Source organism: Rhinopithecus bieti, unplaced genomic scaffold (genome assembly GCF_001698545.2).
Source record: "Rhinopithecus bieti isolate Rb0 unplaced genomic scaffold, ASM169854v2 scaffold_13352, whole genome shotgun sequence".
NCBI lineage: Eukaryota > Metazoa > Chordata > Mammalia > Primates > Cercopithecidae > Rhinopithecus > Rhinopithecus bieti.
In genome coordinates, this window is record NW_016808026.1 from 2,566,741 (window position 1) to 2,580,834 (window position 14,094).

Sequence of the window (14,094 nt, forward strand, 5' to 3'; positions counted from 1 at the left end):
CCCGAAGTTAGTATTTTGAATTCAATTTTACTTATTTACTAAATCTTTTGTTTCAGAATTTGAGAATAAATACTCTTGAGTCGTCCTACCCTATAGCTTACCACAGTGATAAAGATTATTTGTGGCTGGGCTTCTTCTCTAAAACCTCAATTTCTCTTGGGCACCTGAGTCCAATTCTTTCCTTACTTTTGTGAAAGGTACACATAGCTGGACTTAACCAATAATGTAAAATTAATGACTGAAGTCTAGTGACTCTGAAAGACCACATGAACTAAACCTGAGTTGTGGTTTCTTGCTGTGTCTCCCCTATCTCTTCATTACACAGCCTCAATAAACTGTAGTTCAGTGGAAAGATAGGTGCAAATGATTGAATGATTACCTGTCTACAGTTGCAAGTAGTTTGGATCTGAATGCCCATAAGGGAAGGAAGACATAGAAGCTAATCGCAGAAGCCTTCTATGGGGAAGAACAGCAGAAATACCACCACTCACACTTCCATCGCTCCTCTGATTTCGACATGATGCGGTTTAGCTTCTATTATTTGAAAAGAAGTAAATCAAAGCAAAGTAAATCTGTTTTATTCAACTGTGGTAAACTTGTATACTTTCAGATACATTTGTATCAAAGTTTAAAAAATTTGTTTTCTAGCATTTTAGTATATTTGTTTGTTACTTTGAAACTTTCACACAAATTTGGGGTCTGTAGTCTTAGCTTTATTTTTTAACAATCATATACTCCCATAGATGGTTTTGTTTCCTTACCTTTACAACTTAATCAGCTGGCTTAATTAATTGCCCAACGTTTCTCTAAAACAATGTTCTGATTCTTCTAGGCAACTCTGCCATATCATATGCTGTTGTTATCTTTTCCACCAGAGTTTTACCACAAGTTGTTTAAAAACCATGAGCGCTAAGGGTAGAAAAAATGAAGTGCAGTTGAAAAGACAGTTATGTTGAAAGATAAACAGTTCAATATGTCTTATCAAAATGGGTACAAGTTTGTGCTGCTTAATGAGTGCAATACACAGCCTTCCAATCTATACACAACGGAAAAAAAAGAGCTTTATAACATATCAAGTATGCTACATTATTTCAGGCATAACTGTATAGGATACATATCTAGGCCTGAGAGTGTAGATAACAAAATATAAGTGCTTTGCCTGTCTAAACATGTTAAATAAATGAGCATTTGCTATCACATTCCAATACATTAGATGTACTTGCATAGTTTTTCTTTTTAATGCAAAACATGTGATTGTTGAAGTGCAGTGCCAGAGTATATCTTAGTGTTTGAAGAGACATCTTTTCATTTAAACAAATCTTTATTTAAATGAGCCTTTTGAAAAGGATTTTGGCATATCTTCATTTCAGGAAGTTCAATCAGGGTAAATGGAGATGAAGAAGCTACATTATACATAATATTATATAAGTAAAGATCATTCAGCCAAAAAAAAGACAGCAGACATAGCAGAGTATAACTACCTGCATTTCACTTTAATTTTCTAGATTTTAGGAGTTTTTGCTTACTTGTTCTGTAGTTTGGGTATTGGTATTGATATGATGGAAGTATTTTATGGGGGGGAAGAGAAGGAGAGAGATAAATAACTTCTTACTTTCATAAAATATAGAAAGAAGAACTTCAAATGCTCACAGGAAATAAATTTCAGCAGTTGGGTCCTTACCATGCTGGTTTTTAGGTACTATCCCAATGTACTGGTAAGGTTACTGATTCAGGCAAGCCCCAGAAAGCATACAATTGACAAAAATCTCTAGAAATTATGTTTATGCTGTACTTGATTCTTAGCCTCCTCCTACTTCTGGTCACTAAACAGTTCATTTAATGCAAAGAGTACAATTTTCCACACAGGAGGCAAAAGGAGCACAACTGTTGCCTTGATCAAACACTCCACTCCAGTAGGAACCGGTGTGAAAAACATGAGAAGGTGCTGTGGACATCAATCTAGTGTACAATAGACTCAAGCATCCTATGTCAATTTTATCTTTTTCTTTTTTCTTCTTAATAGGGGGTCAGCTTTGGTGTACAACTACGAAGGCCATCTCTGAGGGTGAAGAGCTAATTGCCTTTGTGGTGGATTTTGACTCAAGGCTACAAGCTGCCAGTCAGATGACTCTCACAGAAGGGATGTACCCTGCACGCCTGCTGGACTCAATTCAGCTGCTTCCTCAGCAAGCTGCCATGGCTTCTATTTTGCCCACAGCTATTGTCAATAGTAAGTGCTCAGTGCTGTGTAGCCCGGCTTTAGAGGTGATGGGAATTTATGGGAGAAAAAATGTCTACTGACAAGAAACCAGGAACAGACCTTTTTCCTTCAGTGTTGTGGCTTCATTTTATCTTTGTGTATGTGTGTGTGTGTGTGTGTGTGTGTGTGTGGTCAGTTTTCCTGGGAGTATAGAAAGAACCCTTAACGCCAACCATTTCAAGTCAGATTCCTGAATGTCACACACACACACAAAGCTGCTATTCTACATGAGCTGAATAATATTCAAGGCTACTTAGCTATGAGAAGGCGAGCACCTTGCTAATGCTTCTATGGTAGAAAACATTTGGTATTCTTTAAGGGCCATAGACTTAAAAACTTGAAAAGAAGAAACAGAATACAAAATCAAAGTTTGATTAGATAGACTAACAATAAGGAAGTGTATCCTGGATAAATCAAGACATCTGCTAATGCAAAAAGGTAAAAAATAAATTAATTAATTAAGAAAAATGCATGATAAGCTTAGAAAACTTTATATGGAGAATGTTTAAGTAGGCCCTGGCAAATTTACCTTTGTGATTTTATTTTGTAAAAAGGAAATTGAACTTAGTTTGTATTTTTGTGTCACAGAATGACACTTCATATGACAGAAAATCAGTGGTCTGGGGTCCCAAAATCTGTGTTCTAGACAGATCTGCTTTTATCTAGCTCTATGAAAAAAACATGAGTAGCAGATACATCTTAAGAGGAGAATAGATTCTGAAGTTAGTAGGTAAGCAAAAAATTGCATCCACTCAAAAATATACTTTAAAATATCTGAGACTCTGAATGAGTCAGAAAAGAAATCCAGAGAGGCAATGATGTCTTGATATTAAGATATAAAATATTCAACTGTAATTACATTCTTGCTGTAATAATCATCCTTTAGATTAAAGAAATTATCAGATGAGTCTGAAATTACTGTGCATTCAATCAATGATATAGCACTTCCATCTAAGCTAGTATTATTGGATTTCCTTAAGGTAAATGTACCTATTTTCTTTCCTGGATCTTTACTTTGATTCTGATAGTGAGGAACTGGAAATAACATGGGCCCAACCTGAATCTGAGGCAAAAAGATTTTATTGCCAAAGACTCTAGGAGTATCTGATGTTATTGGGAAGCTCCAATGTATAGATGTTAATTCTAATTATAGTGGAAAGTGTACTCTATTTGCTTTCTGTAGCAAGACAACTATTTATGTCAAATAATTCAGCATAGATGCAGAGGGCTGCTTTCATTCTGGAATTAGTGAGTTAAATTCATCCTGCTTAAATGGACCCTTTACTAAACTGTGTAGCCTCATGAATAGTGTAAATGAAATTAACTTGGAAGGGAGGGGTTAAATAATAAACAGTAGTAGCATATAATTTTTAAATTAAATGTTAATTTGAAACTCTACATTATACTTTCTACCCTTACTTCCCCTTCACTAGAATTTGATCACTAGTTTTTCTCCTCATCACCTTTAATGTGATCTCCCTGAGCCATCTCCTTCACCACCATGGGCTCCACCAACAACCATAAATAACAGTTCACAAATTATAAGTTCAGTCATTTCTGCTGAGTTTTAGGCCTCCGTTGCCATTTATCCCATGTTCTTCTGTATTTCTTACAGAAATATCAGATTCCACATGTCTAATGTGAACATGTGCCACTGTTTGCCTGGCTTAGTCCCGTTGTACATTTTTATCTGGCATCCCTCTGGATGGTGACCCCTTTCTCTACAAAAGTCCTGAGTTTGCACAATACAAGGTCAGATTTGGTCACCCTATACATGCCCTAGCCTGAAGACATCACCCCTCCATCTTCTGTTCCCTGTGTAGATGAATGAAACCATTCCTCACACAGAAGCTTGGAAGCAAAACAGAGCTGTAGTCATCCGTTCTAGAATCTAGTCACCAAGCATTGTTCATGACTTCTAGTCAGTTCTACTTCCTCAGCATGATTCTTCCTCTCTGCCACCCTTGCCATGGAGGCATTATGGAAGAGTGATAAAGACCAGATTCCAATCTCATTTCAACCACTGATGAGGTAATGGATGGGCAAGTTCCTTAACACCAGTCTCCTCACCTATATATGGATGAAGGGGGAAAATACACACACAAGGAGAGATTTTCCATGAGTGAACACATGAACATGACACATCATAGCATGACCTGATAAATACGGTACCAGTATTAGCTGCAGTTCAAACCCTGTTGTGTTTCTCTTAGAGTACTGCAGTTGCCTCCCACCAGTCAAAAGTGTTTCTTCCAAAGTCACTACCTTCAAAACTAGACTCCGCTGCTGTGATTCTATAATATCTGATTATGTCAGTGTCTTGCTTAAAATGATTCAGTGATGCTTCATAATCATGAAGACAAAATCTAAAACTCTTTGAGAGCCTGAAATTCTTTCAGCAGGATGATCCAACCCCTCTTCTTCATATAACTAGCTTAATTTCATCCTTCACACCTCAGCTCAGGCTGAGCTCAATCTTCCCTCTAAATCCGTTTCTAATCTCCTCCTCCCTCCACTTCTGACATCAGCCTCTTTATCATGCCCCGGGGCATTCCTCAGATACCTCCATCAGAACAGTTATTAGGCTGTAATGTAATTAGCTGACCACATGTCCATCAACCAGAGGAGACTGTATGCTTCCTAAGGCCAGCTGTTTAGTCTTTCATTTTGTTTTATACCCAGCCCAACACAGAGTTGGGCATATAGTAGCCATTCCGTAATTACTGTGTTAAAAAATAATGGTGTCAGGGGTTGGCATCAGGGCTAACATTAGTTCAACCATTACATCCTTACCTTTTAATCAATTAGATAATTTACATCACTATAAATGTATATTTTTTCTAACCATAAATACAATTTAAAATCAATATCTTAGGCCAGACACAGTGGCTCACGCCTGTAATCAGCACTTTAGGAGGCTGAAGCTGGTGGATCACCTGAGGAAAGGAGTTTGAGACCAGCCTAGCCAACATGGAGAAACCCTGTTTCTACTAAAAATACAAAAATTAGCCAGGCATGGTGGCACTCACCTGTAATCCCAGCTACTTGAGAGGCTGAGGCAGGAGAATTGCTTGAACCCAGGAGGTAGAGGTTGCAGTGAGTTGAGATCGCACCACTGCACTGTAGCCTGGGTGACAGAGTGAGAATCTGTCACAAAAAATAAAACAAAATAAAATCAATATCTTGTGTTTTAAATGTTGGAGTGTCCTCTTTCTAGAGTCTGGGAAGTTAAATTGCAGAGTATGACATTTCTTTCAAAGCTGAGTCCTCTGCTGTAGAACAACACCAAAGACTGTTACTCATCACTGTCCGATTGCCCAGTTCAGGACCTGAGAGCAGAGTCTGAGAAAAATTGAACTACATGCTGCTTTACCCATGGTTGGTTTCAAATGGACAGCAGCAAATGTGTCTCTGTGTTTTTACCTGCAGAGGATATATTCCCTTGCAAGTCCTGTGGCATCTGGTATCGGAGTGAGCGGAATCTGCAGGCCCATTTGATGTACTACTGCAGTGGGAGGCAAAGAGAAGCTGCTCCAGTGTCAGAGGAAAATGAAGACAGTGCCCATCAGATTTCCAGCCTGTGCCCCTTCCCACAGTGCACCAAGAGCTTTTCAAATGCTCGAGCTCTAGAAATGCACCTGAATTCACACAGTGGTAAATGCCGCTTTTGTTTCTTCTGTTGCTCCAGAAGACTCTATTACTTTTATAAATATATATGCATTACATGTATACATCTATATCTGTCTATCTGTAGCTATCTATAACATCAAAATCAAACTTTCTGGGTCAACCAGTGTGATCTTATGCCACTTATACTCAGCACACTTTACTCAAAGGACTTGGGTCTTAATTCTTTTCTGACAAATTCAGTGCTCTGACCACAGACCAAATAATTCTATTTGTTTTTGACTGAGGTTTTAAAAAAGCACATTATTTTCAAAAGAAAGTCTCAATACCCTTTGAATATTGTCATTTGTTGCTTTAGTGTCAAGCAATCTTTGGAAACTGACCATAGTGTTTCCTGTATGGTAGGGAAGAAATAATAATATAAGTATTTGCTGAATTGAAATACAGCTACTCTATTGATAGATAGAGTATCTGTTTAATTGATAGATCCAATTAAAATTAACAATTCAGGGATGTTACTTTTAATTGATGATCCAATTAAAATTACAATTCAGGATGCACTTTTAAATATGGATCAGTAAAATATTTCTGACTTCCAAAAAGATGCATCATAACAGCTTAGGATTTTTTATGACATAAAACTACTTTTTAGTACTGATGTTTTAAAATCCCTTTAAAAAAAATAGGCTGAAAAACAAATAAAGCTTTTTAAGGCCCTCTCTTAATAGCAAGGTGGCAACTGTTCCCATTTAATTTGGAATTGCATGCCAGCTATTTTTGGTTTCATTTCACAGCATTCTAATTAACATTTTTTTTTAAAAAAATGAATTTAATTGAATGTACAGAATTCTATTGACTTTAAATAATTTTAGGTACATTCTTGCATGGGACAAACTAGGGACTGAGAATCATAGTTTTTCAGCACCTGTGATACAAACCTTGTAGGACACCTCTGGGTGACTTTCTTAGCTGTCTTTGCCTAGATTAAATGATTTTAAAATGGAAATACATGTTGAGTTTTAAGTTACTGTTCTAACCTCCAGTGCTCTAGTACAGTTCAAGCTTTTGTCTTTGAACCTATAAAAGTAGGCAATTTCCTTTCTGCTCATCCTCTTTCCTCTTCTTGCAAATGAGCTATCTTCATCTAGATAATAAAGCAGGGGAACCAGAAACAGATTGGTTGTCTCAGATGGTGAGTAAAGTCATGTACAAAACAAAAAGAGCAGAATACAGGGGTCCTTTCAGCTAAATGGAAAAAATGAGTATTGGATTCATTAAGGAAAAAAGGAGACAAGGATAGGTAGACCCCTTTTATGACTACAGGACTAGGTACGTCTGCCATATTTTCAGCTTATGAATATAAAAGGCAGTCTTATTTTAGTCCAGAGTACAGAGGGGATAAGCCAAACCCGATTTTACCATATGCTGACCAATGGGAGCTAGAGTCAACCTTAGTGATGCTTACCCACCACAGTCAATGGTAATATTCAAAATATGTAATCATGGACTAGAAATAGGCAGCGATCAATCAGCATGGATGCCAATGTGAAATGACTATATTAGTGTACCAGTAGACTATATTAGTCTACCAGGTAAATATCAGCCCTGGATAGAGATAAACTATGTTCAGCAAAACTACAGCATAAAATTTTAGATGTATATTAAATATAAATTAGGATGTTATTGATTACTTTACAAAATGGTTTCTCTTTGACTTCTTTAGAATATAACCTATATGTAGTGTAATGAGAGTTATTTGATTTGCATTGGTTTTCAATAGCAACCCTAATGAATGCTCACTTCTTCCTAATGTAGAGGCTAATGTTATAGTAGGAAGGTTATTGGATCAGTAATTATAAAATCCGAGGCTCAGGCATGGCCTCATCACTTAATAGCTTTATTAACATAATCAATTCCCTTAGCCTCCTTCAGCGTGTTTCCCCATCTGTAAAATGGAGACAGTGACACTTATTCCACTTCAATGCCATAATATTCATGAAAGTACATTGAAAATTATAAAGTGCTATTATTATTATCACACACTGTAAGACATGTCACAAGAAAACAGTTAATATAACGAATGAGATTCTGAACAATTTCATTCCTATTGTGTTGCAAACATTAGGTCATTAGAAAAGGTCCCTAGCATTCAAAAAGCAACACACATGTTTCTCATTGTTCTTATTTTGTATGTCTCCCTAGGAGTGAAAATGGAAGAATTCCTGCCCCCTGGTGCTAGTCTAAAATGCACCGTCTGTAGCTACACTGCTGATTCTGTGATCAACTTTCACCAACACCTGTTCTCCCATCTCACTCAAGCTGCCTTCCGATGTAATCACTGCCATTTCGGCTTCCAGACTCAGAGGGACTTATTGCAGCACCAGGAGCTCCATGTCCCTAGCGGCAAACTTCCCAGAGAAAGTGACATGGAACACTCTCCAAGTGGAACCGAAGACAGCTTACAGCCAGCCACAGACTTATTGACGAGAAGCGAACTTCCCCAGAGCCAAAAGGCCATGCAGACTAAAGATGCGAGCTCTGACACAGAGCTGGACAAGTGTGAGAAAAAGACTCAGCTCTTTCTCACAAACCAGAGACCAGAGATACAGCCTACAACAAATAAACAAAGCTTTTCTTACACAAAAATAAAGTCTGAGCCCTCTAGCCCAAGACTTGCCTCATCTCCAGTTCAGCCTAATATTGGGCCTTCTTTCCCTGTGGGCCCTTTCCTATCTCAGTTTTCTTTCCCCCAAGATATCACCATGGTCCCTCAAGCTTCAGAGATCTTAGCCAAGATGTCTGAACTGGTGCATCGGCGACTGAGGCATGGCAGTAGTAGCTACCCTCCCGTCATCTACAGCCCCTTGATGCCCAAGGGGGCTACTTGTTTTGAGTGTAACATAACATTCAATAATTTGGATAATTATCTAGTGCACAAAAAGCATTATTGCAGCAGCCGATGGCAGCAGATGGCTAAGTCCCCAGAGTTCCCTAGTGTGTCAGAAAAGATGCCTGAAGCTTTGAGTCCCAACACCGGCCAAACCTCCATAAACCTTCTCAACCCAGCTGCTCATTCTGCTGATGCTGAGAATCCACTTCTTCAAACACCTTGCATCAATTCTTCCACTGTCTTAGATTTAATTGGGCCAAATGGGAAGGGCCATGACAAGGACTTTTCCACTCAAACTAAGAAGCTCTCCACCTCCAGTAACAATGATGACAAAATTAATGGAAAACCTGTTGATGTGAAAAATTCCAGTGTCCCCTTAGTGGATGGGGAAAGTGACCCAAACAAGACTACCTGTGAAGCTTGCAACATTACCTTCAGCCGGCACGAAACATACATGGTCCACAAACAGTATTACTGTGCTACTCGCCACGACCCTCCACTAAAGAGGTCTGCTTCCAACAAAGTGCCTGCCATGCAGAGAACCATGCGCACACGCAAGCGCAGAAAGATGTATGAGATGTGCCTACCTGAGCAGGAACAAAGGCCTCCACTGGTTCAGCAGAGATTTCTTGATGTAGCCAACCTCAGTAATCCTTGTACCTCCACTCAAGAACCCACAGAAGGGCTAGGAGAGTGCTACCACCCAAGATGTGATATCTTTCCAGGAATTGTCTCTAAGCACTTGGAAACTTCCCTGACGATCAACAAGTGTGTTCCAGTTTCCAAATGTGACACTACTCATTCCAGTGTTTCCTGCCTAGAGATGGACGTGCCCATAGATCTCAGCAAAAAGTGTTTATCTCAGTCTGAGCGGACGACCACGTCTCCCAAAAGGCTGCTGGACTATCACGAGTGTACTGTGTGCAAGATCAGTTTCAATAAGGTAGAAAACTATCTGGCCCACAAGCAGAATTTCTGCCCGGTTACTGCACATCAGCGTAATGACCTGGGTCAACTGGACAGCAAAGTGTTTCCGAATCCAGAAAGCGAACGAAACAGCCCTGATGTCAGCTACGAAAGAAGCATAATAAAATGTGAGAAAAACGGGAATTTGAAGCAGCCTTCCCCCAATGGAAACCTATTTTCATCCCACCTAGCAACCCTGCAAGGCTTGAAGGTCTTTAGTGAAGCCGCTCAGCTCATTGCTACAAAAGAAGAAAACAGACATTTGTTTCTTCCGCAATGCCTTTACCCTGGAGCAATAAAGAAAGCAAAAGGAGCTGACCAGCTTTCTCCATATTATGGAATCAAGCCAAGTGATTATATTTCTGGTTCTCTTGTCATCCATAACACTGACATCGAGCAAAGCACAAATGCAGAAAATGAATCTCCTAAAGGCCAGGCTTCCTCAAATGGGTGTGCTGCACTGAAGAAAGATTCTCTGCCATTGTTGCCCAAAAATCGAGGAATGGTAATAGTGAACGGTGGACTGAAACAAGATGAGAGACCTGCTGCCAACCCACAGCAAGAGAACATTTCCCAGAATCCTCAGCATGAAGATGACCACAAATCTCCCTCGTGGATCTCTGAGAACCCATTAGCTGCCAATGAGAATGTCTCACCAGGAATTCCCTCAGCAGAGGAACAGTTGTCTAGTATAGCAAAAGGTGTGAATGGTTCCACCCAGGCTCCAACCAGTGGGAAATATTGCCGGCTGTGTGATATCCAGTTCAACAACCTTTCAAACTTTATAACTCACAAGAAGTTTTATTGCTCATCACATGCAGCGGAACATGTCAAATGAACTAACTGAATAAACATCAGTCACCTCTGGTATCAGTGTTTAGTATGTTGTTCTAACCAGTCCAGAAAAAAAAAATAAAAAGTTATTTGAATTACATCTGGGCAATCAGGAGATAATTCATTATGGCTGAGTTGAAGACTTGAGGTGTAATTTCATTACAGTCCATTAGTAAAGTGTATTATTGGTGCCATTTTCAAAAAAAATTAATTTATTTTACCAGCAGTATTCATAGCTGTGGTTATGTTATTTTTTATTTAAAAACTTTATATTAAAGTCATTTGTAATGTTATTGTATAGTTATTGTGTAGCACATATGGTTTGCACTGTATAGTAGCTTTTAAAGAAAATAGTCACAAACAATACAGAAGATCATTTTAGAAATAGCTTCAAAAGCACTTGTGTATCTTGATTTTTTCTTATATGCTGTTGCAGATATATGTATATGCTAAAATATAACTTGCAAAGATGTTCTAAATACACATGCTATAAGTTCGCCTTAAGATTTCAATTCTTGGATAATCAGGCTCTGTTTGCACTTTATATTTTAGCAGATACAGTCTCTTAGTCACTAGGCTTTGCATTTGTATGTAGCTGTATGTTTCTGTCCATTTTCTTAATCCTAAACCTGTATGTTAAATGAAGATGGCAATTTTTTTTCTTGTATAGTACTTGGATTTTCTTTCGCTGATGCAGCTCTGTCTCAATTTTTAAACCTTTGCTGTTAAATGCAATACTTTATAAAGAATGAACAAAATTACTGGAAGCAGTATTGTAAGTAATGAGGTAGTATGAATCAGTTTTATCTTTTGAAAGGCACAGTCTAAATCGAAACCCTAAACTCAATGCTGCAAGTATGAATTTAATTCATATATAAGATCTATTTAAATATAAGAGTAGCAATACTGCACCTGGTGATCGCAAAGATAATGTTCTACTTCTGATAGAAATAATTTCTCAACAAATGTTGTTACTATGCATGTATATGGATGGAATAAAATTCCAGATTGTTGGAGGAGTTTGGCGTACTTTTTTTCCCTTGAAAATAGAAGAGAAACCCTAAATCTATTCCTTGTGATGAGAATAGTTTCAAAATGGCACCGAATAGCTGTATCAACACAATGACAAATCAGTAAAGAGAAAGACTGTCCTTTACATACACCTAATTAATATAACTTGCTCTATTAAAATGAACTAGAGGCTCCAGGCCATGAAACTAGAAAAGTTCTTCATTATAACTATGTATAATTAGCAGAATCTCTCTGTCTGCCTTTCCACATCATCACTGCAGCACAGATAAAGAGCAATTTCATGTGTGTCTACAAAACTTACAAGTCATATGCACAAGAATCAACACAAATGTTGGTCAAATGCACCCAAGATTCAGATGAAGTTTACCAGAGAGAGGTTTGCATTTTGAGGAATGGTGATGTGGTATGGTAAAGTGACTCTTGATGAGTAAAGATGTGCAAATCTCATGCTTGGGATTTGTACATTTGTATAATCCAGGAGTTTGCATATTGACAGGGAGTGGAGAGCAGAGAATGTGGGCCCAACGGGCCAGCCAGAGACATTGAGAGTGACATGGCAGACATGATGGTCTCCCGCAAAATTAGAAATCTTCTGACTGGGAAAGGCAACTACCCACTTGAGGCTAAGATACACACACTCTTTACAGATAGGTTGTGATACACTATTATTCATCCATATTGAATCTGGTAACATAATGAACATAAATGTTGGCCTTAAGCATAACATACAAGTACTGTGACAAAACATAAAAAAAAAAAAAAAAAAAAAAAAAAAAAAGCTATGTTGTCAAAAACGTTTCTCCAGTTGCTCGTTGAGAATAACTATTTTCAGAATTGAAATCATGGCCTTAACTGATGCTTTCCATTTCAGTCAATGATTAAACAGTGAGGTGAACAGAACTAAGGTGCTTAACAGTGTGTAACAGGAATCTCTCAAATTATCAGATCCTCGGGGATCAATGGAGATGTTCAGAAAGACCTATGTGGTATGCAGGTTGGAACTAGTAGGGCTGAGTATTCTTAAGAGGGCTTTCTTCCCCAATCTCTTTTCATCTTCTTTCCTCTTCAAAAGAAAGAAAGAAAAAAAATATCCAAATCAACATATATTTATTGATTACGTGGCTTGTATCCACTATTTAGGAGATGAAGGCAAAGAAATTTACATGACTATTTTCTCAAAGAGCTTATAATTTGATTCAATTTAGTGCTTCTCAACACTTATCTCACTAGAATTGCCTAAGGAACATTTAAAAATGCCAATTATGTATGTATTTTTGTACGTTGGGCTTTACCCTAGATCAATTCGAGAAACACTCAGGCCTGTGAGCTCTGAGAATCTATATCTTGTAAAACCTGTCCAGGTGGTTCTAATACGCAAACAGTGTTGGGAAATATTGAAAGGTAAATTAGAAGAAAACATGAAGGATAAGTGAGACTAAGTATAGTAAAAGAACCGAAAGATAAAAGGAAACCAATATGAGATGAAAGAGTTGGGGCAGGCTGCACAAATAGGGTAGGTTCTGGAGAGGTGGATACCATGGTAAGGAAGGCTACCTTTAGGCCACCCTGAGATATTTGTACAGTGTATCCACAGGGTGTTTATTTCAAGTATTGTTTGCATAGTTGAAAGTAAGTTCTAATAGCTATTCACAGAAAGAAGAACATAGTATAGGTTGAAGTAGTGACATTTGGATCAGAACTAGACCATGGAGAGTGTAGAGGAAGAAAATGGTATTTCTACATGTGGCAATCACTGTATGTTACAGTACAAAAGTGGAATGCAACTGGCATGTGAGGGTGAAAAGTGAGTAAAAAATTTTTCAAAAGAAGAGAGTTTAGATTGGAAAGAAAAGGAAGCTGAAGTGGGAGGATTGCTCGAGCCCAGGAGTTGGAGACTGCAGTCCCTTATGATCACGCCTGTGAATAGTCACTGTACTCATGCCTGGGCAATGTGGCAATACCCAATCTCTAAAAAATAAAAAATAAATGTAAAAAAGAAAAAAAGTATAAATAGGGATCTGGTATCACCATACCAGACCTTGAGTGGCAGACTAAGGTTTATGGACTAAGGTTTATGGACTTGCCTTATACTTTGCCTCTTAAATAGGGTCAAAAATGAAAACTATGTTTAGGAATGGTAATAGAGTAAGTATGAGGTCTAGATGCTACACAGAGGAAGCTTATTTAGAAGGCCATAGTGATGTTTTCAAACGAGGGGGAGAAATGAGAGCCTGTACCAGGTGAATGGAGAAGCACAAGTGTGGGTACAAGATTTAATGTGGGTACAATGAACTAATGAGTAACCAACAAGACTTGGTACACGTTAGTGAAGATGAAATCAAACAAGAAGCCAAATATCTTCAACCCACACTGATTAAAAAAATGACCCATGTTCAATAAACATTGAAGTCAGAATATTATCGGTTGAGTAATCTAGTTGAAAGGTAGTAAAAAGAACCATGGTTTGTATCAGTTCTTCAGATTG

The 14,094-nt window shown here is 38.1% G+C and overlaps 1 protein-coding gene and 1 long non-coding RNA gene across 6 annotated transcripts in view; one reads left to right on the top strand and one right to left on the bottom strand.

Moving 5' to 3' along the window:
* The window catches only part of LOC108537597 (uncharacterized), a 16,131-nt gene extending 10,721 nt beyond the window's left edge, over positions 1 to 5,410 (bottom strand). Inside the window, exon 1 of the long non-coding RNA XR_001887861.1 lies at positions 5,290 to 5,410. This is a non-coding gene — a long non-coding RNA (uncharacterized LOC108537597). The remainder of the gene's footprint in view (positions 1 to 5,289) is intronic.
* Positions 1 to 11,594, top strand: part of ZFPM2 (zinc finger protein, FOG family member 2) — a 506,031-nt gene extending 494,437 nt beyond the window's left edge. For 4 of the 5 annotated variants that reach the window (XM_017885192.1, XM_017885195.1, XM_017885193.1 and 1 more), the window contains 3 exons: positions 2,024 to 2,230; positions 5,690 to 5,914; positions 8,090 to 11,594. In XM_017885192.1, coding sequence (XP_017740681.1) covers positions 2,024 to 2,230; positions 5,690 to 5,914; positions 8,090 to 10,581 — 2,924 coding nt within the window. In that variant the 3' untranslated portion in view covers positions 10,582 to 11,594. The remainder of the gene's footprint in view (positions 1 to 2,023; positions 2,231 to 5,689; positions 5,915 to 8,089) is intronic. The other variant, XM_017885194.1, reaches the window with a different exon arrangement.
* The last annotated feature ends 2,500 nt before the right edge of the window (positions 11,595 to 14,094 follow it).